The sequence below is a fragment of the Salvelinus fontinalis genome, chromosome 23 (assembly GCF_029448725.1).
Source record: "Salvelinus fontinalis isolate EN_2023a chromosome 23, ASM2944872v1, whole genome shotgun sequence".
Classification (NCBI taxonomy): Eukaryota; Metazoa; Chordata; class Actinopteri; order Salmoniformes; family Salmonidae; genus Salvelinus; species Salvelinus fontinalis.
In genome coordinates this window covers 1,345,207-1,370,724 of record NC_074687.1, presented here as the reverse complement: position 1 = coordinate 1,370,724, position 25,518 = coordinate 1,345,207, and the positions used below count along the sequence as shown (strand labels likewise).

The window sequence follows — 25,518 nt, the reverse complement described above, 5'->3', positions numbered from 1 at the left end:
TCAAGAAACAAAACAACCAATCAATCAACCAACCAACCAATGTCAAACATTTTTCTCAGCAAATGTACAGTAATAAAATCAAGAAGTGTTTGGGTCAGAGATGAGAGCTACAGTATTTAATCATGTATGTGTCATGCTGATTGCTGATATCTCTCTGTGGGTAGTCTGGTCCCAGATCTGTTTGTGCGGTCTTGTCATGATGATTACTGATATCTCTCTGTGGGTAGTCTGGTCCCAGATCTGTTTGTGCTGTCTTGTCATGCTGATTACTGATATCTCTCTGTGGGTAGTCTGGTCCCAGATCTGTTTGTGCGGTCTTGTCATGATGATTACTGATATCTCTCTGTGGGTAGTCTGGTCCCAGATCTGTTTGTGCTGTCTTGTCATGCTGATTACTGATATCTCTCTGTGGGTAGTCTGGTCCCAGATCTGTTTGTGCTGTCTTGTCATGATGATTACTGATATCTCTCTGTGGTAATCTGGTCTCAGATCTGTTTGTGCTGTCATGCTAACGCCACAACAGCGTGACAATGACCAAAGGATTTGGCAAGAAACGCATTTAAGGCTCTCCCTAGCCCTCCCTTTGACAAATAGGACCATAACTCTATCCTCCCAGACACCCTGGACCCACTCCAATTCGCATACCGCCCCAACAGATTCACAGATGACGCAATCTCTATTGCACTCCACTTCTGTCCTTTCACACCTTGATAAGATGAACACCTATGTGACAATGTTGTTCATTGACTACAGCTCAGCATTCATCACCATAGTGCCCTCAAAGCTCATCACTAAGCTCAGGACCCTGGGACTGAACACCTCCCTCTGCAACTGGATCCTGGACTTCCTGACGGGCCACCCCCAGGTGGTAAGGGTAGGCAACAACACATCTACCACACTGACCCTCAACACGTGGGTCCCACAGAGGTGCGTGCTTAGTCCCCTCCTGTACTCCCTGTTCACCAACGACTGATCACAGACAACGATGAGACAGCCTATAGGGAGGAGGTCAGAGACCTGGCAGTTTGGTGTCAGGACAACAACCTTTGCCTGAACTTCTGTAATCAAAGGAGCTGATCCTGGACTACAGGAAATGGAGGGCTGAGCACGCCCCCATCCACATCGATAGGTCTGTAGTGGAGCGGGTCGAGAGCTTCAAGTTCCTCGGTGTCCACATCATTAAGGAATTACCATGGTCCACACACACCAACACAGTCATGAAGAAGGCACGACAACGCCTCTTCTCCATCAGGAGGCTGAAAAGATTTGTCATGGGCCCTCAGATCCTCAAACAATTATACAGCAGCATTGAGAACACCTTGACTGGCTACTGCTTAGTATGGAAACTGCTTGGCATCCAAACGCAAGGCGCTACAGAGGGTTGTGTGTACCGCCCAGTACATCACTGGGGCTCGCTCCCTGCCATCCAGGACCTCTATATCAGGCAGTGTCAACACCATAGTACCCTCAAAGCTCATCACTAAGCTAAGGATCCTGGGACTAAACACCTCCCTCTGCAACTGGATCCTGGACTTCCTGACGGGACGCCCCCAGGTGGTGAGGGTAGGTAGCAACACATCTGCCACGCTGATCCTCAACACTAGAGCTCCCCAGGGGTGCGTGCTCAGTCCCCTCTTGTACTCCCTGTTCACCCACGACTGCATGGCCAGGAACGACTCCAACACCACCATTAAGTTTGCAGACGACACAACAGTGGTAGGCCTGATCACCGACAACGACTAGACAGCCTATTAGGGAGGAGGTCACTTAGTCACTTTACCCCTACCTATATGTAGATATCTACGTCAATTACCTCATACCCCTGCACATGGTCTTGATATTGGTATCTCGTGTATATAGCCTGGTACCCCGTGTATATAGACAAGTTATTGTTACTCATTGTGGATTTATTCCTTGTGTTATTATCTTTCCTATTATTTTTCTATTGTCTCTGCATTGTTGGGAAGGACCGTTATTAGTAAGCATTTCACTGTTAGTCTACACCAGTTTTTTACCAAACATGTGACAAATAAAATAACATTTGATTTGATTTGACAGCAGAAACAGATCAAGGACCAGGCTATTCTATCTGTGAATCTATTCTCTGTGAATCTATTCTCTGTGAATCTATTCTCTGTCTTCTATCCTCTGTGAATCTATTCTCTGTGAATCTATTCTCTGTGAATCTATTCTCTGTGAATCTATTCTCTGTGAATCTATTCTCTGTCTTCTATCCTCTGTGAATCTATTCTCTGTGAATCTATTCTCTGTGAATCTATCCTCTGTCTTCTATCCTCTGTCTTCTATCCTCTGTCTTCTATCCTCTGTCTTCTATCCTCTGTCTTCTATCCTCTGTCTTCTATCCTCTGTCTTCTATCTTCTATTCTCTGTCTTCTATTCTCTGTCTTCTATCCTCTGTCTTCTATTCTCTGTCTTCTATCCTCTGTCTTCTATCCTCTGTCTTCTATCCTCTGTCTTCTATCCTCTGTCTTCTATCCTCTGTCTTCTATCCTCTGTCTTCTATTCTCTGTCTTCTATCCTCTGTGAATCTATTCTCTGTCTTCTATCCTCTGTCTTCTATCCTCTGTCTTCTATCCTCTGTCTTCTATCTTCTATTCTCTGTCTTCTATCCTCTGTCTTCTATCCTCTGTGAATCTATTCTCTGTCTTCTATCCTCTGTCTTCTATCCTCTGTCTTCTATCCTCTGTCTTCTATCTTCTATTCTCTGTCTTCTATCCTCTGTCTTCTATCCTCTGTCTTCTATCCTCTGTCTTCTATCCTCTGTGAATCTATTCTCTGTCTTCTATCCTCTGTCTTCTATCCTCTGTCTTCTATCCTCTGTCTTCTATCCTCTGTCTTCTATCCTCTGTCTTCTATCCTCTGTGAATCTATTCTCTGTGAATCTATCCTCTGTCTTCTATCCTCTGTCTTCTATCCTCTGTGAATCTATTCTCTGTGAATCTATTCTCTGTCTTCTATCCCCTGTCTTCTATCCTCTGTCTTCTATCCTCTGTCTTCTATCCTCTGTCTTCTATCCTCTGTCTTCTATCCTCTGTCTTCTATCCTCTGTCTTCTATCCTCTGTCTTCTATTCTCTGTCTTCTATCCTCTGTCTTCTATCCTCTGTCTTCTATCCTCTGTGAATCTATCCTCTGTCTTCTATCCTCTGTCTTCTATCCTCTGTCTTCTATCCTCTGTCTTCTATCCTCTGTCTTCTATTCTCTGTGAATCTATTCTCTGTAAATCTATTCTCTGTCTTCTATCCTCTGTCTTCTATCCTCTGTCTTCTATCCTCTGTCTTCTATCCTCTGTCTTCTATCCTCTGTCTTCTATCCTCTGTCTTCTATCCTCTGTAAATCTATTCTCTGTGAATCTATTCTCTGTGAATCTATTCTCTGTGAATCTATTCTCTGTAAATCTATTCTCTGTAAATCTATCTGACCAGATGAACTCTGACCTCTCGAACTTGGCGAGTACGTCAGCCACGATGACTCTGCTCTCCACAGCCCGGTCCGTAGTGTTGTTGTGTTCAAACAGGGCAAACATGTTTCTACTGTCCTCCATGGCCAGGCCTCGGATCAGCTTCTCCACCACCTGGGGACAGGCAGGACAGAGGGACATTAACACATCTGACTAAACCTCACCACCTGGGGACAGGCAGGACAGAGGGACATTAACACATCTGACTAAACCTCACCACCTGGGGACAGGCAGGACAGAGGGACATTAACACATCTGACTAAACCTCACCACCTGGGGACAGGCAGGACGGAGGGACATTAACACATCTGACTAAACCTCACCACCTGGGGACAGGCAGGACAGAGGGACAATAACACATCTGACTAAACCTCACCACCTGGACAACAGGCAGGACAGAGGGACATTAACACATCTGACTAAACCTCACCACCTGGGGACAGGCAGGACAGAGGGACATTAACACATCTGACTAAACCTCACCACCTGGGGACAGGCAGGACAGAGGGACATTAACACATCTGACTAAACCTCACCACCTGGGGACAGGCAGGACAGAGGGACATTAACACATCTGACTAAACCTCACCACCTGGGGACAGGCAAGACAGAGGGACATTAACACATCTGACTAAACCTCACCACCTGGGGACAGGCAGGACAGAGGGACATTAACACATCTGACTAAACCTCACCACCTGGGGACAGGCAGGACAGAGGGACAATAACACATCTGACTAAACCTCACCACCTGGGGACAGGCAGGACAGAGGGACATTAACACATCTGACTAAACCTCACCACCTGGGGACAGGCAGGACAGAGGGACATTAACACATCTGACTAAACCTCACCACCTGGGGACAGGCAGGACAGAGGGACATTAACACATCTGACTAAACCTCACCACCTGGGGACAGGCAGGACAGAGGGACATTAACACATCTGACTAAACCTCACCACCTGGGGACAGGCAGGACAGAGGGACATTAACACATCTGAATAAATCTCACCACCTGGGGACAGGCAGGACAGAGGGACATTAACACATCTGACTAAACCTCACCACCTGGGGACAGGCAGGACAGAGGGACATTAACACATCTGACTAAACCTCACCACCTGGGGACAGGCAGGACAGAGGGACAATAACACATCTGACTAAACCTCACCAGCTGGACAACAGGCAGGACAGAGGGACATTAACACATCTGACTAAACCTCACCACCTGGGGACAGGCAGGACAGAGGGACATTAACACATCTGACTAAACCTCACCACCTGGGGACAGGCAGGACAGAGGGACATTAACACATCTGACTAAACCTCACCACCTGGGGACAGGCAGGACAGAGGGACATTAACACATCTGACTAAACCTCACCACCTGGGGACAGGCAGGACAGAGGGACATTAACACATCTGACTAAACCTCACCACCTGGGGACAGGCAGGACAGAGGGACATTAACACATCTGACTAAACCTCACCACCTGGGGACAGGCAGGACAGAGGGACATTAACACATCTGACTAAACCTCACCACCTGGGGACAGGCAGGACAGAGGGACATTAACACATCTGACTAAACCTCACCACCTGGGGACAGGCAGGACAGAGGGACATTAACACATCTGACTAAACCTCACCACCTGGGGACAGGCAGGACAGAGGGACATTAACACATCTGACTAAACCTCACCACCTGGGGACAGGCAGGACAGAGGGACAATAACACATCTGACTAAACCTCACCACCTGGGGACAGGCAGGACAGAGGGACATTAACACATCTGAATAAATCTCACCACCTGGGGACAGGCAGGACAGAGGGACATTAACACATCTGACTAAACCTCACCACCTGGGGACAGGCAGGACAGAGGGACATTAACACATCTGACTAAACCTCACCACCTGGGGACAGGCAGGACAGAGGGACATTAACACATCTGACTAAACCTCACCACCTGGGGACAGGCAGGACAGAGGGACATTAACACATCTGACTAAACCTCACCACCTGGGGACAGGCAGGACAGAGGGACAATAACACATCTGACTAAACCTCACCAGCTGGACAACAGGCAGGACAGAGGGACATTAACACATCTGACTAAACCTCACCACCTGGGGACAGGCAGGACAGAGGGACATTAACACATCTGACTAAACCTCACCACCTGGGGACAGGCAGGACAGAGGGACATTAACACATCTGACTAAACCTCACCACCTGGGGACAGGCAGGACAGAGGGACATTAACACATCTGACTAAACCTCACCACCTGGGGACAGGCAGGACAGAGGGACATTAACACATCTGACTAAACCTCACCACCTGGGGACAGGCAGGACAGAGGGACATTAACACATCTGACTAAACCTCACCACCTGGGGACTGGCAGGACAGAGGGACATTAACACATCTGACTAAACCTCACCACCTGGGGACAGGCAGGACAGAGGGACATTAACACATCTGACTAAACCTCACCACCTGGGGACAGGCAGGACAGAGGGACATTAACACATCTGACTAAACCTCACCACCTGGGGACAGGCAGGACGGAGGGACACAGAGATACTTAAAGGACCAATCTGAGATAAAAAACAACTAAACCGTCACCCCGCCACTGACCAGCTGAGGGACGGGGGTGGAGAAAATGGATGTATGGATTGACCCTGGCAGAAATAACTGTATTTTTACAGCTACTGGCAGAAATGTCTATATTTTTACAGCTACTGGCAGAAATGTCTGTATTTTTACAGCTACTGGCAGAAATTACTGTATTTTTACAGCTACTGGCAGAAATTACTGTATTTTTACAGCTACTGGCAGAAATGTCTGTATTTTTACAGCTGCTGGCAGAAATTACTGTATTTTTACAGCTACTGGCAGAAATTACTGTATTTTTACATCTACTGGCAGAAATGTCTGTATTTTTACAGCTACTGGCAGAAATTACTGTATTTTTACAGCTACAGGCAGAAATTACTGTATTTTTACAGCTGCTGGCAGAAATTACTGTATTTTTACAGCTGCTGGCAGAAATGACTGTATTTTTACAGCTGCTGGCAGAAATGACTGTATTTTTACAGCTGCTGGCAGAAATTACTGTATTTTTACAGCTACAGGCAGAAATTACTGTATTTTTACAGCTGCTGGCAGAAATGACTGTATTTTTACAGCTGCTGGCAGAAATGACTGTATTTTTACAGCTACAGGCAGAAATGTCTTTATTTTTACAGCTGCTGGCAGAAATGACTGTATTTTTACAGCTACTTGCAGAAATTACTGTATTTTTACAGCTGCTGGCAGAAATTACTGTATTTTTACAGCTGCTGGCAGAAATTACTGTATTTTTACAGCTGCTGGCAGAAATTACTGTATTTTTACATCTACTGGCAGAAATGTCTGTATTTTTACAGCTACTGGCAGAAATTACTGTATTTTTACAGCTACAGGCAGAAATGACTGTATTTTTACAGCTGCTGGCAGAAATTACTGTATTTTTACAGCTACAGGCAGAAATTACTGTATTTTTACAGCTACAGGCAGAAATTACTGTATTTTTACAGCTGCTGGCAGAAATGACTGTATTTTTACAGCTGCTGGCAGAAATGACTGTATTTTTACAGCTGCTGGCAGAAATTACTGTATTTTTACAGCTACAGGCAGAAATTACTGTATTTTTACAGCTGCTGGCAGAAATGACTGTATTTTTACAGCTGCTGGCAGAAATTACTGTATTTTTACAGCTGCTGGCAGAAATGACTGTATTTTTACAGCTACAGGCAGAAATGTCTGTATTTTTACAGCTGCTGGCAGAAATGACTGTATTTTTACAGCTACTTGCAGAAATTACTGTATTTTTACAGCTGCTGGCAGAAATTACTGTATTTTTACAGCTGCTGGCAGAAATTACTGTATTTTTACAGCTGCTGGCAGAAATGACTGTATTTTTACAGCTACTGGCAGAAATGTCTGTATTTTTACAGCTGCTGGCAGAAATTACTGTATTTTTACAGCTACAGGCAGAAATTACTGTATTTTTACAGCTACTGGCAGAAATTACTGTATTTTTACAGCTACTGGCAGAAATTACTGTATTTTTACAGCTACTGGCAGAAATGTCTGTATTTTTACAGCTACTGGCAGAAATGTCTGTATTTTTACAGCTGCTGGCAGAAATTACTGTATTTTTACAGCTACTGGCAGAAATTACTGTATTTTTACAGCTGCTGGCAGAAATTACTGTATTTTTACAGCTACTGGCAGAAATTACTGTATTTTTACAGCTACTGGCAGAAATTACTGTATTTTTACAGCTACTGGCAGAAATGTCTGTATTTTTACAGCTACTGGCAGAAATTACTGTATTTTTACAGCTACAGGCAGAAATTACTGTATTTTTACAGCTACTGGCAGAAATTACTGTATTTTTATAGCTGCTGGCAGAAATTACTGTATTTTTACAGCTACTGGCAGAAATGTCTGTATTTTTACAGCTACTACTTCTTGTGGAAAACATTATTTTTTATAGTATAATCCACAGAACTGGACAGAACAGCGTAGCTTAGATGTGGACATGTCAGAGCAACACTGCATTAGTTACCTCTCCAGCGGTGGTGTGGGAGTTGATGGAGATCTTGCAGGATCCTCCTCCGTGGCAGTAGACCGTAGTAGTCATTTCCTGCCGGGTCAGTAAGGCTACGATCTCCTCCTGAGACGGAACATAGTCCCTGACCTTGGTCCTCTTCAGAGACTCACCAATGAAATGGGCAAACATGTCCACCTCTGTTCCAGGAAACTGCTCCTTCACCCTGGAGAAGAACAGACAAACAGACAGAGGGTTACTGAGGTGTAGAGGATGAGCAAATCAACGTTACTGATGTCATACTGTCCAGTTTACCCATCCATACAAAATCAATCACAGAAAATATGCCTATTTTTACTAGAAGCTATAGGACGGGAACACATTCTGCTTACTAGAAGCTATAGGGAGGGAACACATTCTGCTTACTACAAGCTATAGGGAGGGAACACATTCTGCTTACTACAAGCTATAGGGAGGGAACACATTCTGCTTACTACAAGCTATAGGGAGGGAACACATTCTGCTTACTACAAGCTATAGGGAGGGAACACATTCTGCTTACTACGAGCTATAGGGAGGGAACACATTCTGCTTACTACAAGCTATAGGGAGGGAACACATTCTGCTACTACGAGCTGTAGGGAGGGAACACATTCTGCTTACTACGAGCTATAGGGAGGGAACACATTCTGCTACTACGAGCTATAGGGAGGGAACACATTCTGCTACTACGAGCTACAGAGAGGGAACACATTCTGCTTACTAGAAGCTATAGGGAGGGAACACATTCTGCTTACTACGAGCTATAGGGAGGGAACACATTCTGCTTACTACAAGCTATAGGGAGGGAACACATTCTGCTTACTACGAGCTATAGGGAGGGAACACATTCTGCTTACTACGAGCTATAGGGAGGGAACACATTCTGCTTAATACGAGCTATAGGGAGGGAACACATTCTGCTTACTAGAAGCTATAGGGAGGGAACACATTCTGCTTACTACGAGCTATAGGGAGGGAACACATTCTGCTTACTACAAGCTATAGGGAGGGAACACATTCTGCTTACTACGAGCTATAGGGAGGGAACACATTCTGCTACTACAAGCTATAGGACGGGAACACATTCTGCTTACTACAAGCTATAGGGAGGGAACACATTCTGCTACTACAAGCTATAGGGAGGGAACACATTCTGCTACTACAAGCTATAGGGAGGGAACACATTCTGCTTACTACGAGCTATAGGGAGGGAACACATTCTGCTACTAGAAGCTATAGGGAAGGAACACATTCTGCTTACTACGAGCTATAGGGAGGGAACACATTCTGCTTACTACGAGCTATAGGGAGGGAACACATTCTGCTACTACGAGCTGTAGGGAGGGAACACATTCTGCTTACTACGAGCTATAGGGAGGGAACACATTCTGCTTACTACGAGCTATAGGGAGGGAACACATTCTGCTTAATACGAGCTATAGGGAGGGAACACATTCTGCTTACTAGAAGCTATAGGGAGGGAACACATTCTGCTTACTACGAGCTATAGGGAGGGAACACATTCTGCTTACTACAAGCTATAGGGAGGGAACACATTCTGCTTACTACGAGCTATAGGGAGGGAACACATTCTGCTACTACAAGCTATAGGACGGGAACACATTCTGCTTACTACAAGCTATAGGGAGGGAACACATTCTGCTACTACAAGCTATAGGGAGGGAACACATTCTGCTACTACAAGCTATAGGGAGGGAACACATTCTGCTTACTACGAGCTATAGGGAGGGAACACATTCTGCTACTAGAAGCTATAGGGAAGGAACACATTCTGCTTACTACGAGCTATAGGGAGGGAACACATTCTGCTTACTACAAGCTATAGGGAGGGAACACATTCTGCTACTACAAGCTATAGGGAGGGAACACATTCTGCTTACTACAAGCTATAGGGAGGGAACACATTCTGCTTACTAGAAGCTATAGGGAGGGAACACATTCTGCTACTACAAGCTATAGGGAGGGAACACATTCTGCTACTACAAGCTATAGGGAGGGAACACATTCTGCTACTACGAGCTATAGGGAGGGAACACATTCTGCTACTACAAGCTATAGGGAGGGAACACATTCTGCTACTACAAGCTATAGGGAGGGAACACATTCTGCTACTACAAGCTATAGGGAGGGAACACATTCTGCTACTACGAGCTATAGGGAGGGAACACATTCTGCTTACTACGAGCTATAGGGAGGGAACACATTCTGCTTACTACGAGCTATAGGGAGGGAACACATTCTGCTTACTACGAGCTATAGGGAGGGAACACATTCTGCTTACTAGAAGCTATAGGGAGGGAACACATTCTGCTTACTAGAAGCTATAGGGAGGGAACACATTCTGCTTACTACAAGCTATAGGGAGGGAACACATTCTGCTTACTACAAGCTATAGGGAGGGAACACATTCGGCTTACTACAAGCTATAGGGAGGGAACACATTCTGCTTACTAGAAGCTATAGGGAGGGAACACATTCTGCTACTACGAGCTATAGGAAGGGAACACATTCTGCTTACTACGAGCTATAGGGAGGGAACACATTCTGCTTACTACAAGCTATAGGGAGGGAACACATTCTGCTTACTACGAGCTATAGGGAGGGAACACATTCTGCTTACTACGAGCTATAGGGAGGGAACACATTCTGCTTACTACAAGCTATAGGGAGGGAACACATTCTGCTTACTACGAGCTATAGGGAGGGAACACATTCTGCTTACTACGAGCTATAGGGAGGGAACACATTCTGCTACTATAAGCTATAGGGAGGGAACACATTCTGCTTACTACAAGCTATAGGGAGGGAACACATTCTGCTTACTACGAGCTATAGGGAGGGAACACATTCTGCTGACTAGAAGTTATAGGGAGGGAACACATTCTGCTTACTACGAGCTATAGGGAGGGAACACATTCTGCTTACTACGAGCTATAGGGAGGGAACACATTCTGCTACTACGAGCTGTAGGGAGGGAACACATTCTGCTTACTACGAGCTATAGGGAGGGAACACATTCTGCTACTACGAGCTATAGGGAGGGAACACATTCTGCTACTACGAGCTACAGAGAGGGAACACATTCTGCTTACTAGAAGCTATAGGGAGGGAACACATTCTGCTTACTACGAGCTATAGGGAGGGAACACATTCTGCTTACTACAAGCTATAGGGAGGGAACACATTCTGCTTACTACGAGCTATAGGGAGGGAACACATTCTGCTTACTACGAGCTATAGGGAGGGAACACATTCTGCTTAATACGAGCTATAGGGAGGGAACACATTCTGCTTACTAGAAGCTATAGGGAGGGAACACATTCTGCTTACTACGAGCTATAGGGAGGGAACACATTCTGCTTACTACAAGCTATAGGGAGGGAACACATTCTGCTTACTACGAGCTATAGGGAGGGAACACATTCTGCTACTACAAGCTATAGGACGGGAACACATTCTGCTTACTACAAGCTATAGGGAGGGAACACATTCTGCTACTACAAGCTATAGGGAGGGAACACATTCTGCTACTACAAGCTATAGGGAGGGAACACATTCTGCTTACTACGAGCTATAGGGAGGGAACACATTCTGCTACTAGAAGCTATAGGGAAGGAACACATTCTGCTTACTACGAGCTATAGGGAGGGAACACATTCTGCTTACTACAAGCTATAGGGAGGGAACACATTCTGCTACTACAAGCTATAGGGAGGGAACACATTCTGCTTACTACAAGCTATAGGGAGGGAACACATTCTGCTTACTAGAAGCTATAGGGAGGGAACACATTCTGCTACTACAAGCTATAGGGAGGGAACACATTCTGCTACTACAAGCTATAGGGAGGGAACACATTCTGCTACTACGAGCTATAGGGAGGGAACACATTCTGCTACTACAAGCTATAGGGAGGGAACACATTCTGCTACTACAAGCTATAGGGAGGGAACACATTCTGCTACTACAAGCTATAGGGAGGGAACACATTCTGCTACTACGAGCTATAGGGAGGGAACACATTCTGCTTACTACGAGCTATAGGGAGGGAACACATTCTGCTTACTACGAGCTATAGGGAGGGAACACATTCTGCTTACTAGAAGCTATAGGGAGGGAACACATTCTGCTTACTAGAAGCTATAGGGAGGGAACACATTCTGCTTACTACAAGCTATAGGGAGGGAACACATTCTGCTTACTACAAGCTATAGGGAGGGAACACATTCGGCTTACTACAAGCTATAGGGAGGGAACACATTCTGCTTACTAGAAGCTATAGGGAGGGAACACATTCTGCTACTACGAGCTATAGGAAGGGAACACATTCTGCTTACTACGAGCTATAGGGAGGGAACACATTCTGCTTACTACAAGCTATAGGGAGGGAACACATTCTGCTTACTACGAGCTATAGGGAGGGAACACATTCTGCTTACTACGAGCTATAGGGAGGGAACACATTCTGCTTACTACAAGCTATAGGGAGGGAACACATTCTGCTTACTACGAGCTATAGGGAGGGAACACATTCTGCTTACTACGAGCTATAGGGAGGGAACACATTCTGCTACTATAAGCTATAGGGAGGGAACACATTCTGCTTACTACAAGCTATAGGGAGGGAACACATTCTGCTTACTACGAGCTATAGGGAGGGAACACATTCTGCTTACTACGAGCTATAGAGAGGGAACACATTCTGCTTACTACAAGCTATAGGGAGGGAACACATTCTGCTTACTACGAGCTATAGGGAGGGAACACATTCTGCTTACTACGAGCTATAGGGAGGGAACACATTCTTCTTACTACGAGCTATAGGGAGGGAACACATTCTGCTTACTACGAGCTATAGGGAGGGAACACATTCTGCTTACTACAAGCTATAGGGAGGGAACACATTCTGCTACTACGAGCTGTAGGGAGGGAACACATTCTGCTACTACGAGCTGTAGGACGGGAACACATTCTGCTTACTACAAGCTATAGGGAGGGAACACATTCTGCTACTACAAGCTATAGGGAGGGAACACATTCTGCTACTACAAGCTATAGGGAGGGAACACATTCTGCTTACTACGAGCTATAGGCAGGGAACACATTCTGCTTACTACAAGCTATAGGGAGGGAACACATTCTGCTTACTACGAGCTATAGGGAGGGAACACATTCTGCTTACTACAAGCTATAGGGAGGGAACACATTCTGCTACTACAAGCTATAGGGAGGGAACACATTCTGCTTACTACAAGCTATAGGGAGGGAACACATTCTGCTTACTACGAGCTATAGGGAGGGAACACATTCTGCTTACTACGAGCTATAGGGAGGGAACACATTCTGCTTACTACGAGCTATAGGGAGGGAACACATTCTGCTTACTACGAGCTATAGGGAGGGAACACATTCTGCTTACTACAAGCTATAGGGAGGGAACACATTCTGCTACTACAAGCTATAGGGAGGGAACACATTCTGCTTACTACAAGCTATAGGGAGGGAACACATTCTGCTTACTACGAGCTATAGGGAGGGAACACATTCTGCTTACTACGAGCTATAGGGAGGGAACACATTCTGCTTACTACGAGCTATAGGGAGGGAACACATTCTGCTTACTACGAGCTATAGGGAGGGAACACATTCTGCTACTACGAGCTATAGGGAGGGAACACATTCTGCTTACTACAAGCTATAGGGAGGGAACACATTCTGCTTACTAGAAGCTATAGGGAGGGAACACATTCTGCTTACTACAAGCTATAGGGAGGGAACACATTCTGCTTACTACAAGCTATAGGGAGGGAACACATTCTGCTTACTACAAGCTATAGGGAGGGAACACATTCTGCTTACTAGAAGCTATAGGGAGGGAACACATTCTGCTACTACGAGCTATAGGAAGGGAACACATTCTGCTTACTACGAGCTATAGGGAGGGAACACATTCTGCTTACTACGAGCTATAGGGAGGGAACACATTCTGCTTACTACGAGCTATAGGGAGGGAACACATTCTGCTTACTACGAGCTATAGGGAGGGAACACATTCTGCTTACTACAAGCTATAGGGAGGGAACACATTCTGCTTACTACGAGCTATAGGGAGGGAACACATTCTGCTTACTACGAGCTATAGGGAGGGAACACATTCTGCTACTACAAGCTATAGGGAGGGAACACATTCTGCTTACTACAAGCTATAGGGAGGGAACACATTCTGCTTACTACGAGCTATAGGGAGGGAACACATTCTGCTTACTACGAGCTATAGGGAGGGAACACATTCTGCTTACTACGAGCTATAGGGAGGGAACACATTCTGCTACTACGAGCTATAGGGAGGGAACACATTCTGCTTACTACGAGCTATAGGGAGGGAACACATTCTGCTTACTACGAGCTATAGGGAGGGAACACATTCTGCTTACTACGAGCTATAGGGAGGGAACACATTCTGCTTACTACGAGCTATAGGGAGGGAACACATTCTGCTTACTACAAGCTATAGGGAGGGAACACATTCTGCTTACTACGAGCTATAGGGAGGGAACACATTCTGCTTACTACGAGCTATAGGGAGGGAACACATTCTGCTACTACGAGCTATAGGGAGGGAACACATTCTGCTTACTACGAGCTATAGGGAGGGAACACATTCTGCTTACTACGAGCTATAGGGAGGGAACACATTCTGCTTACTACGAGCTATAGGGAGGGAACACATTCTGCTTACTACAAGCTATAGGGAGGGAACACATTCTGCTACTACAAGCTATAGGGAGGGAACACATTCTGCTTACTACAAGCTATAGGGAGGGAACACATTCTGCTTACTACGAGCTATAGGGAGGGAACACATTCTGCTTACTACGAGCTATAGGGAGGGAACACATTCTGCTTACTACGAGCTATAGGGAGGGAACACATTCTGCTTACTACGAGCTATAGGGAGGGAACACATTCTGCTACTACGAGCTATAGGGAGGGAACACATTCTGCTTACTACAAGCTATAGGGAGGGAACACATTCTGCTTACTAGAAGCTATAGGGAGGGAACACATTCTGCTTACTACAAGCTATAGGGAGGGAACACATTCTGCTTACTACAAGCTATAGGGAGGGAACACATTCTGCTTACTACAAGCTATAGGGAGGGAACACATTCTGCTTACTAGAAGCTATAGGGAGGGAACACATTCTGCTACTACGAGCTATAGGGAGGGAACACATTCTGCTTACTACGAGCTATAGGGAGGGAACACATTCTGCTTACTACGAGCTATAGGGAGGGAACACATTCTGCTTACTACGAGCTATAGGGAGGGAACACATTCTGCTTACTACGAGCTATAGGGAGGGAACACATTCTGCTTACTACGAGCTATAGGGAGGGAACACATTCTGCTTACTACGAGCTATAGGGAGGGAACACATTCTGCTTACTACGAGCTATAGGGAGGGAACACATTCTGCTACTACAAGCTATAGGGAGGGAACACATTCTGCTTACTACAAGCTATAGGGAGGGAACACATTCTGCTTACTACGAGCTATAGGGAGGGAACACATTCTGCTTACTACGAGCTATAGGGAGGGAACACATTCTGCTTACTACGAGCTATAGGGAGGGAACACATTCTGCTTACTACGAGCTATAGGGAGGGAACACATTCTGCTTACTACAAGCTATAGGGAGGGAACACATTCTGCTTACTACAAGCTATAGGGAGGGAACACATTCTGCTACTACGAGCTGTAGGGAGGGAACACATTCTGCTACTACGAGCTGTAGGACGGGAACACATTCTGCTTACTACAAGCTATAGGGAGGGAACACATTCTGCTTACTACGAGCTATAGGGAGGGAACACATTCTGCTACTACAAGCTATAGGGAGGGAACACATTCTGCTTACTACGAGCTGTAGGGAGGGAAAACATTCTGCTTACTACGAGCTATAGGGAGGGAACACATTCTGCTTACTACGAGCTATAGGGAGGGAACACATTCTGCTTACTACGAGCTATAGGGAGGGAACACATTCTGCTTACTACGAGCTATAGGACGGGAACACATTCTGCTTACTACGAGCTATAGGGAGGGAACACATTCTGCTTACTACGAGCTATAGGGAGGGAACACATTCTGCTTACTACAAGCTATAGGACGGGAACACATTCTGCTTACTACGAGCTATAGGGAGGGAACACATTCTGCTTACTACGAGCTATAGGACGGGAACACATTCTGCTTACTACGAGCTATAGGGAGGGAACACATTCTGCTTACTACGAGCTATAGGGAGGGAACACATTCTGCTTACTACAAGCTATAGGGAGGGAACACATTCTGCTTACTACGAGCTATAGGGAGGGAACACATTCTGCTTACTACGAGCTATAGGGAGGGAACACATTCTGCTTACTACAAGCTATAGGGAGGGAACACATTCTGCTTACTACGAGCTATAGGGAGGGAACACATTCTGCTTACTACGAGCTATAGGGAGGGAACACATTCTGCTTACTAAAAGCTATAGGGAGGGAACACAATCTGCTTACTACGAGCTATAGGGAGGGAACACATTCTGCTTACTACGAGCTATAGGGAGGGAACACATTCTGCTTACTACAAGCTATAGGGAGGGAACACATTCTGCTTACTACGAGCTATAGGGAGGGAACACATTCTGCTTACTACGAGCTATAGGGAGGGAACACATTCTGCTTACTAGAAGCTATAGGGAGGGAACACATTCTGCTTACTACAAGCTATAGGGAGGGAACACATTCTGCTTACTACAAGCTATAGGGAGGGAACACATTCTGCTTACTACAAGCTATAGGGAGGGAACACATTCTGCTTACTAGAAGCTATAGGGAGGGAACACATTCTGCTACTACGAGCTATAGGGAGGGAACACATTCTGCTTACTACGAGCTATAGGGAGGGAACACATTCTGCTTACTACGAGCTATAGGGAGGGAACACATTCTGCTTACTACGAGCTATAGGGAGGGAACACATTCTGCTTACTACGAGCTATAGGGAGGGAACACATTCTGCTTACTACGAGCTATAGGGAGGGAACACATTCTGCTTACTACGAGCTATAGGGAGGGAACACATTCTGCTTACTACGAGCTATAGGGAGGGAACACATTCTGCTACTACAAGCTATAGGGAGGGAACACATTCTGCTTACTACAAGCTATAGGGAGGGAACACATTCTGCTTACTACGAGCTATAGGGAGGGAACACATTCTGCTTACTACGAGCTATAGGGAGGGAACACATTCTGCTTACTACGAGCTATAGGGAGGGAACACATTCTGCTTACTACGAGCTATAGGGAGGGAACACATTCTGCTTACTACAAGCTATAGGGAGGGAACACATTCTGCTTACTACAAGCTATAGGGAGGGAACACATTCTGCTACTACGAGCTGTAGGGAGGGAACACATTCTGCTACTACGAGCTGTAGGACGGGAACACATTCTGCTTACTACAAGCTATAGGGAGGGAACACATTCTGCTTACTACGAGCTATAGGGAGGGAACACATTCTGCTACTACAAGCTATAGGGAGGGAACACATTCTGCTTACTACGAGCTGTAGGGAGGGAAAACATTCTGCTTACTACGAGCTATAGGGAGGGAACACTTTCTGCTTACTACGAGCTATAGAGAGGGAACACATTCTGCTTACTACGAGCTATAGGGAGGGAACACATTCTGCTTACTACGAGCTATAGGACGGGAACACATTCTGCTTACTACGAGCTATAGGGAGGGAACACATTCTGCTTACTACGAGCTATAGGGAGGGAACACATTCTGCTTACTACAAGCTATAGGACGGGAACACATTCTGCTTACTACGAGCTATAGGGAGGGAACACATTCTGCTTACTACGAGCTATAGGACGGGAACACATTCTGCTTACTACGAGCTATAGGGAGGGAACACATTCTGCTTACTACGAGCTATAGGGAGGGAACACATTCTGCTTACTACAAGCTATAGGGAGGGAACACATTCTGCTTACTACGAGCTATAGGGAGGGAACACATTCTGCTTACTACGAGCTATAGGGAGGGAACACATTCTGCTTACTACAAGCTATAGGGAGGGAACACATTCTGCTTACTACGAGCTATAGGGAGGGAACACATTCTGCTTACTACGAGCTATAGGGAGGGAACACATTCTGCTTACTACAAGCTATAGGGAGGGAACACATTCTGCTTACTACGAGCTATAGGGAGGGAACACATTCTGCTTACTACAAGCTATAGGGAGGGAACACATTCTGCTTACTACGAGCTATAGGGAGGGAACACATTCTGCTTACTACGAGCTATAGGGAGGGAACACATTCTGCTTACTACATGCTATAGGGAGGGAACACATTCTGCTTACTACGAGCTATAGGGAGGGAACACATTCTGCTTACTACGAGCTATAGGGAGGGAACACATTCTGCTTACTACGAGCTATAGGGAGGGAACACATTCTGCTTACTACGAGCTATAGGGAGGGAACACATTCTGCTTACTACGAGCTATAGGGAGGGAACACATTCTGCTTACTACAAGCTATAGGGAGGGAACACATTCTGCTACTACAAGCTATAGGGAGGGAACACATTCTGCTTACTACAAGCTATAGGGAGGGAACACATTCTGCTTACTACGAGCTATAGGGAGGGAACACATTCTGCTTACTACGAGCTATAGGGAGGGAACACATTCTGCTTACTACGAGCTATAGGGAGGGAACACATTCTGCTACTACGAGCTATAGGAAGGGAACACATTCTGCTTACTACGAGCTATAGGGAGGGAACACATTCTGCTTACTACGAGCTATAGGGAGGGAACACATTCTGCTTACTACGAGCTATAGGGAGGGAACACATTCTGCTTACTACGAGCTATAGGGAGGGAACACATTCTGCTTACTACAAGCTATAGGGAGGGAACACATTCTGCTTACTACGAGCTATAGGGAGGGAACACATTCTGCTTACTACGAGCTATAGGGAGGGAACACATTCTGCTACTACAAGCTATAGGGAGGGAACACATTCTGCTTACTACAAGCTATAGGGAGGGAACACATTCTGCTTACTACGAGCTATAGGGAGGGAACACATTCTGCTTACTACAAGCTATAGGGAGGGAACACATTCTGCTTACTACGAGCTATAGGGAGGGAACACATTCTGCTACTACAAGCTATAGGGAGGGAACACATTCTGCTTACTACGAGCTATAGGGAGGGAACACATTCTGCTTACTACGAGCTATAGGGAGGGAACACATTCTGCTTACTACGAGCTATAGGGAGGGAACACATTCTGCTTACTACGAGCTATAGGGAGGGAACACATTCTGCTTACTACAAGCTATAGGGAGGGAACACATTCTGCTACTACGAGCTGTAGGACGGGAACACATTCTGCTTACTACAAGCTATAGGGAGGGAACACATTCTGCTTACTACGAGCTATAGGGAGGGAACACATTCTGCTACTACAAGCTATAGGGAGGGAACACATTCTGCTTACTACGAGCTATAGGGAGGGAACACATTCTGCTTACTACGAGCTATAGGGAGGGAACACATTCTGCTTACTACGAGCTATAGGGAGGGAACACATTCTGCTTACTACGAGCTATAGGGAGGGAACACATTCTGCTTACTACGAGCTATAGGACGGGAACACATTCTGCTTACTACGAGCTATAGGGAGGGAACACATTCTGCTTACTACGAGCTATAGGACGGGAACACATTCTGCTTACTACGAGCTATAGGGAGGGAACACATTCTGCTTACTACAAGCTATAGGGACGGGAACACATTCTGCTTACTACGAGCTATAGGGAGGGAACACATTCTGCTTACTACGAGCTATAGGACGGGAACACATTCTGCTTACTACGTGCTATAGGGAGGGAACACATTCTGCTTACTACGAGCTATAGGGAGGGAACACATTCTGCTTACTACGAGCTATAGGGAGGGAACACATTCTGCTTACTACGAGCTATAGGGAGGGAACACATTCTGCTTACTACGAGCTATAGGGAGGGAACACATTCTGCTACTACAAGCTATAGGGAGGGAACACATTCTGCTACTACAAGCTATAGGGAGGGAACACATTCTGCTTACTACGAGCTATAGGGAGGGAACACATTCTGCTTACTACGAGCTATAGGGAGGGAACACATTCTGCTTACTACAAGCTATAGGGAGGGAACACATTCTGCTTACTACGAGCTATAGGGAGGGAACACATTCTGCTTACTACAAGCTATAGGGAGGGAACACATTCTGCTTACTACGAGCTATAGGGAGGGAACACATTCTGCTTACTACGAGCTATAGGGAGGGAACACATTCTGCTTACTACAGCTATAGGGAGGGAACACATTCTGCTTACTACGAGCTATAGGGAGGGAACACATTCTGCTTACTACAGCTATAGGGAGGGAACACATTCTGCTTACTACGAGCTATAGGGAGGGAACACATTCTGCTTACTACGAGCTATAGGGAGGGAACACATTCTGCTTACTACGAGCTATAGGGAGGGAACACATTCTGCTTACTACGAGCTATAGGGAGGGAACACATTCTGCTTACTACGAGCTATAGGGAGGGAACACATTCTGCTTACTACGAGCTATAGGGAGGGAACACATTCTGCTTACTACGAGCTATAGGGAGGGAACACATTCTGCTTACTACAAGCTATAGGGAGGGAACACATTCTGCTACTACAAGCTATAGGGAGGGAACACATTCTGCTTACTACAAGCTATAGGGAGGGAACACATTCTGCTTACTACGAGCTATAGGGAGGGAACACATTCTGCTTACTACGAGCTATAGGGAGGGAACACATTCTGCTTACTACGAGCTATAGGGAGGGAACACATTCTGCTACTACGAGCTATAGGGAGGGAACACATTCTGCTTACTACGAGCTATAGGGAGGGAACACATTCTGCTTACTACGAGCTATAGGGAGGGAACACATTCTGCTTACTACGAGCTATAGGGAGGGAACACATTCTGCTTACTACGAGCTATAGGGAGGGAACACATTCTGCTTACTACAAGCTATAGGGAGGGAACACATTCTGCTTACTACGAGCTATAGGGAGGGAACACATTCTGCTTACTACGAGCTATAGGGAGGGAACACATTCTGCTACTACAAGCTATAGGGAGGGAACACATTCTGCTTACTACAAGCTATAGGGAGGGAACACATTCTGCTTACTACGAGCTATAGGGAGGGAACACATTCTGCTTACTACAAGCTATAGGGAGGGAACACATTCTGCTTACTACGAGCTATAGGGAGGGAACACATTCTGCTACTACAAGCTATAGGGAGGGAACACATTCTGCTTACTACGAGCTATAGGGAGGGAACACATTCTGCTTACTACGAGCTATAGGGAGGGAACACATTCTGCTTACTACGAGCTATAGGGAGGGAACACATTCTGCTTACTACGAGCTATAGGGAGGGAACACATTCTGCTTACTACAAGCTATAGGGAGGGAACACATTCTGCTACTACGAGCTATAGGGAGGGAACACATTCTGCTTACTACAAGCTATAGGGAGGGAACACATTCTGCTTACTACGAGCTATAGGGAGGGAACACATTCTGCTACTACAAGCTATAGGGAGGGAACACATTCTGCTTACTACGAGCTATAGGGAGGGAACACATTCTGCTTACTACGAGCTATAGGGAGGGAACACATTCTGCTTACTACGAGCTATAGGGAGGGAACACATTCTGCTTACTACGAGCTATAGGGAGGGAACACATTCTGCTTACTACGAGCTATAGGGAGGGAACACATTCTGCTTACTACGAGCTATAGGGAGGGAACACATTCTGCTTACTACGAGCTATAGGGAGGGAACACATTCTGCTTACTACGAGCTATAGGGAGGGAACACATTCTGCTTACTACGAGCTATAGGGAGGGAACACATTCTGCTTACTACGAGCTATAGGGAGGGAACACATTCTGCTTACTACGAGCTATAGGGAGGGAACACATTCTGCTTACTACGAGCTATAGGGAGGGAACACATTCTGCTTACTACGAGCTATAGGGAGGGAACACATTCTGCTTACTACGAGCTATAGGGAGGGAACACATTCTGCTTACTACGAGCTATAGGGAGGGAACACATTCTGCTTACTACGAGCTATAGGGAGGGAACACATTCTGCTACTACAAGCTATAGGGAGGGAACACATTCTGCTTACTACAAGCTATAGGGAGGGAACACATTCTGCTTACTACGAGCTATAGGGAGGGAACACATTCTGCTTACTACAAGCTATAGGGAGGGAACACATTCTGCTTACTACGAGCTATAGGGAGGGAACACATTCTGCTTACTACGAGCTATAGGGAGGGAACACATTCTGCTTACTACGAGCTATAGGGAGGGAACACATTCTGCTTACTACGAGCTATAGGGAGGGAACACATTCTGCTTACTACGAGCTATAGGGAGGGAACACATTCTGCTTACTACGAGCTATAGGGAGGGAACACATTCTGCTTACTACAAGCTATAGGGAGGGAACACATTCTGCTTACTACAAGCTATAGGGAGGGAACACATTCTGCTTACTACGAGCTATAGGGAGGGAACACATTCTGCTTACTACAAGCTATAGGGAGGGAACACATTCTGCTTACTACGAGCTATAGGGAGGGAACACATTCTGCTACTACGAGCTATAGGGAGGGAACACATTCTGCTACTACGAGCTATAGGGAGGGAACACATTCTGCTACTACAAGCTATAGGGAGGGAACACATTCTGCTACTACGAGCTATAGGGAGGGAACACATTCTGCTACTACAAGCTATAGGGAGGGAACACATTCTGCTACTACGAGCTATAGGGAGGGAACACATTCTGCTACTACAAGCTATAGGGAGGGAACACATTCTGCTACTACAAGCTATAGGGAGGGAACACATTCTGCTACTACAAGCTATAGGGAGGGAACACATTCTGCTACTACAAGCTATAGGGAGGGAACACATTCTGCTACTACGAGCTATAGGGAGGGAACACATTCTGCTACTACAAGCTATAGGGAGGGAACACATTCTGCTACTACGAGCTATAGGGAGGGAACACATTCTGCTACTACGAGCTATAGGGAGGGAACACATTCTGCTACTACGAGCTATAGGGAGGGAACACATTCTGCTACTACAAGCTATAGGGAGGGAACACATTCTGCTACTACAAGCTATAGGGAGGGAACACATTCTGCTACTACAAGCTATAGGGAGGGAACACATTCTGCTACTACAAGCTATAGGGAGGGAACACATTCTGCTACTACGAGCTATAGGGAGGGAACACATTCTGCTACTACAAGCTATAGGGAGGGAACACATTCTGCTACTACGAGCTATAGGGAGGGAACACATTCTGCTTACTACGAGCTATAGGGAGGGAACACATTCTGCTTACTACGAGCTATAGGGAGGGAACACATTCTGCTACTACGAGCTATAGGGAGGGAACACATTCTGCTACTACGAGCTATAGGGAGGGAACACATTCTGCTTACTACGAGCTATAGGGAGGGAACACATTCTGCTACTACGAGCTATAGGGAGGGAACACATTCTGCTACTACAAGCTATAGGGAGGGAACACATTCTGCTTACTACGAGCTATAGGGAGGGAACACATTCTGCTTACTACGAGCTATAGGGAGGGAACACATTCTGCTACTACGAGCTATAGGGAGGGAACACATTCTGCTTACTACGAAGCTATAGGGAGGGAACACATTCTGCTTACTACAAGCTATAGGGAGGGAACACATTCTGCTTACTACGAGCTATAGGGAGGGAACACATTCTGCTACTACGAGCTATAGGGAGGGAACACATTCTGCTACTACGAGCTATAGGGAGGGAACACATTCTGCTACTACGAGCTATAGGGAGGGAACACATTCTGCTACTACGAGCTATAGGGAGGGAACACATTCTGCTTACTACGAGCTATAGGGAGGGAACACATTCTGCTACTACGAGCTATAGGGAGGGAACACATTCTGCTACTACAAGCTATAGGGAGGGAACACATTCTGCTTACTACGAGCTATAGGGAGGGAACACATTCTGCTACTACGAGCTATAGGGAGGGAACACATTCTGCTACTACAAGCTATAGGGAGGGAACACATTCTGCTTACTACGAGCTATAGGGAGGGAACACATTCTGCTACTACGAGCTATAGGGAGGGAACACATTCTGCTACTACGAGCTATAGGGAGGGAACACATTCTGCTTACTACGAGCTATAGGGAGGGAACACATTCTGCTACTACGAGCTATAGGGAGGGAACACATTCTGCTTACTACAAGCTATAGGGAGGGAACACATTCTGCTTACTACAAGCTATAGGGAGGGAACACATTCTGCTTACTACGAGCTATAGGGAGGGAACACATTCTGCTACTACGAGCTATAGGGAGGGAACACATTCTGCTACTACGAGCTATAGGGAGGGAACACATTCTGCTACTACGAGCTATAGGGAGGGAACACATTCTGCTACTACGAGCTATAGGGAGGGAACACATTCTGCTACTACAAGCTATAGGGAGGGAACACATTCTGCTACTACGAGCTATAGGGAGGGAACACATTCTGCTACTACGAGCTATAGGGAGGGAACACATTCTGCTACTACAAGCTATAGGGAGGGAACACATTCTGCTACTACGAGCTATAGGGAGGGAACACATTCTGCTTACTACGAGCTATAGGGAGGGAACACATTCTGCTTACTACAAGCTATAGGGAGGGAACACATTCTGCTTACTACAAGCTATAGGGAGGGAACACATTCTGCTTACTACGAGCTATAGGGAGGGAACACATTCTGCTTACTACGAGCTATAGGGAGGGAACACATTCTGCTTACTACGAGCTATAGGGAGGGAACACATTCTGCTACTACGAGCTATAGGGAGGGAACACATTCTGCTACTACGAGCTATAGGGAGGGAACACATTCTGCTACTACAAGCTATAGGGAGGGAACACATTCTGCTACTACGAGCTATAGGGAGGGAACACATTCTGCTACTACAAGCTATAGGGAGGGAACACATTCTGCTACTACAAGCTATAGGGAGGGAACACATTCTGCTACTACAAGCTATAGGGAGGGAACACATTCTGCTACTACGAGCTATAGGGAGGGAACACATTCTGCTACTACGAGCTATAGGGAGGGAACACATTCTGCTACTACAAGCT

The 25,518-nt window shown here is 45.9% G+C and overlaps 1 protein-coding gene across 1 annotated transcript in view; it reads right to left on the bottom strand.

The window, feature by feature from the left end:
- LOC129820679 (unconventional myosin-X-like) overlaps nucleotides 1–25,518 on the bottom strand; it is a 440,174-nt gene that overhangs the window by 16,587 nt on the left and 398,069 nt on the right. Inside the window, exons 33-34 of the mRNA XM_055877525.1 lie at nucleotides 8,101–8,308; nucleotides 3,457–3,593 (exon numbers count right to left, since the gene is read on the bottom strand). Of these exons, the coding sequence (XP_055733500.1) occupies nucleotides 3,457–3,593; nucleotides 8,101–8,308 (345 nt within the window). The remainder of the gene's footprint in view (nucleotides 1–3,456; nucleotides 3,594–8,100; nucleotides 8,309–25,518) is intronic.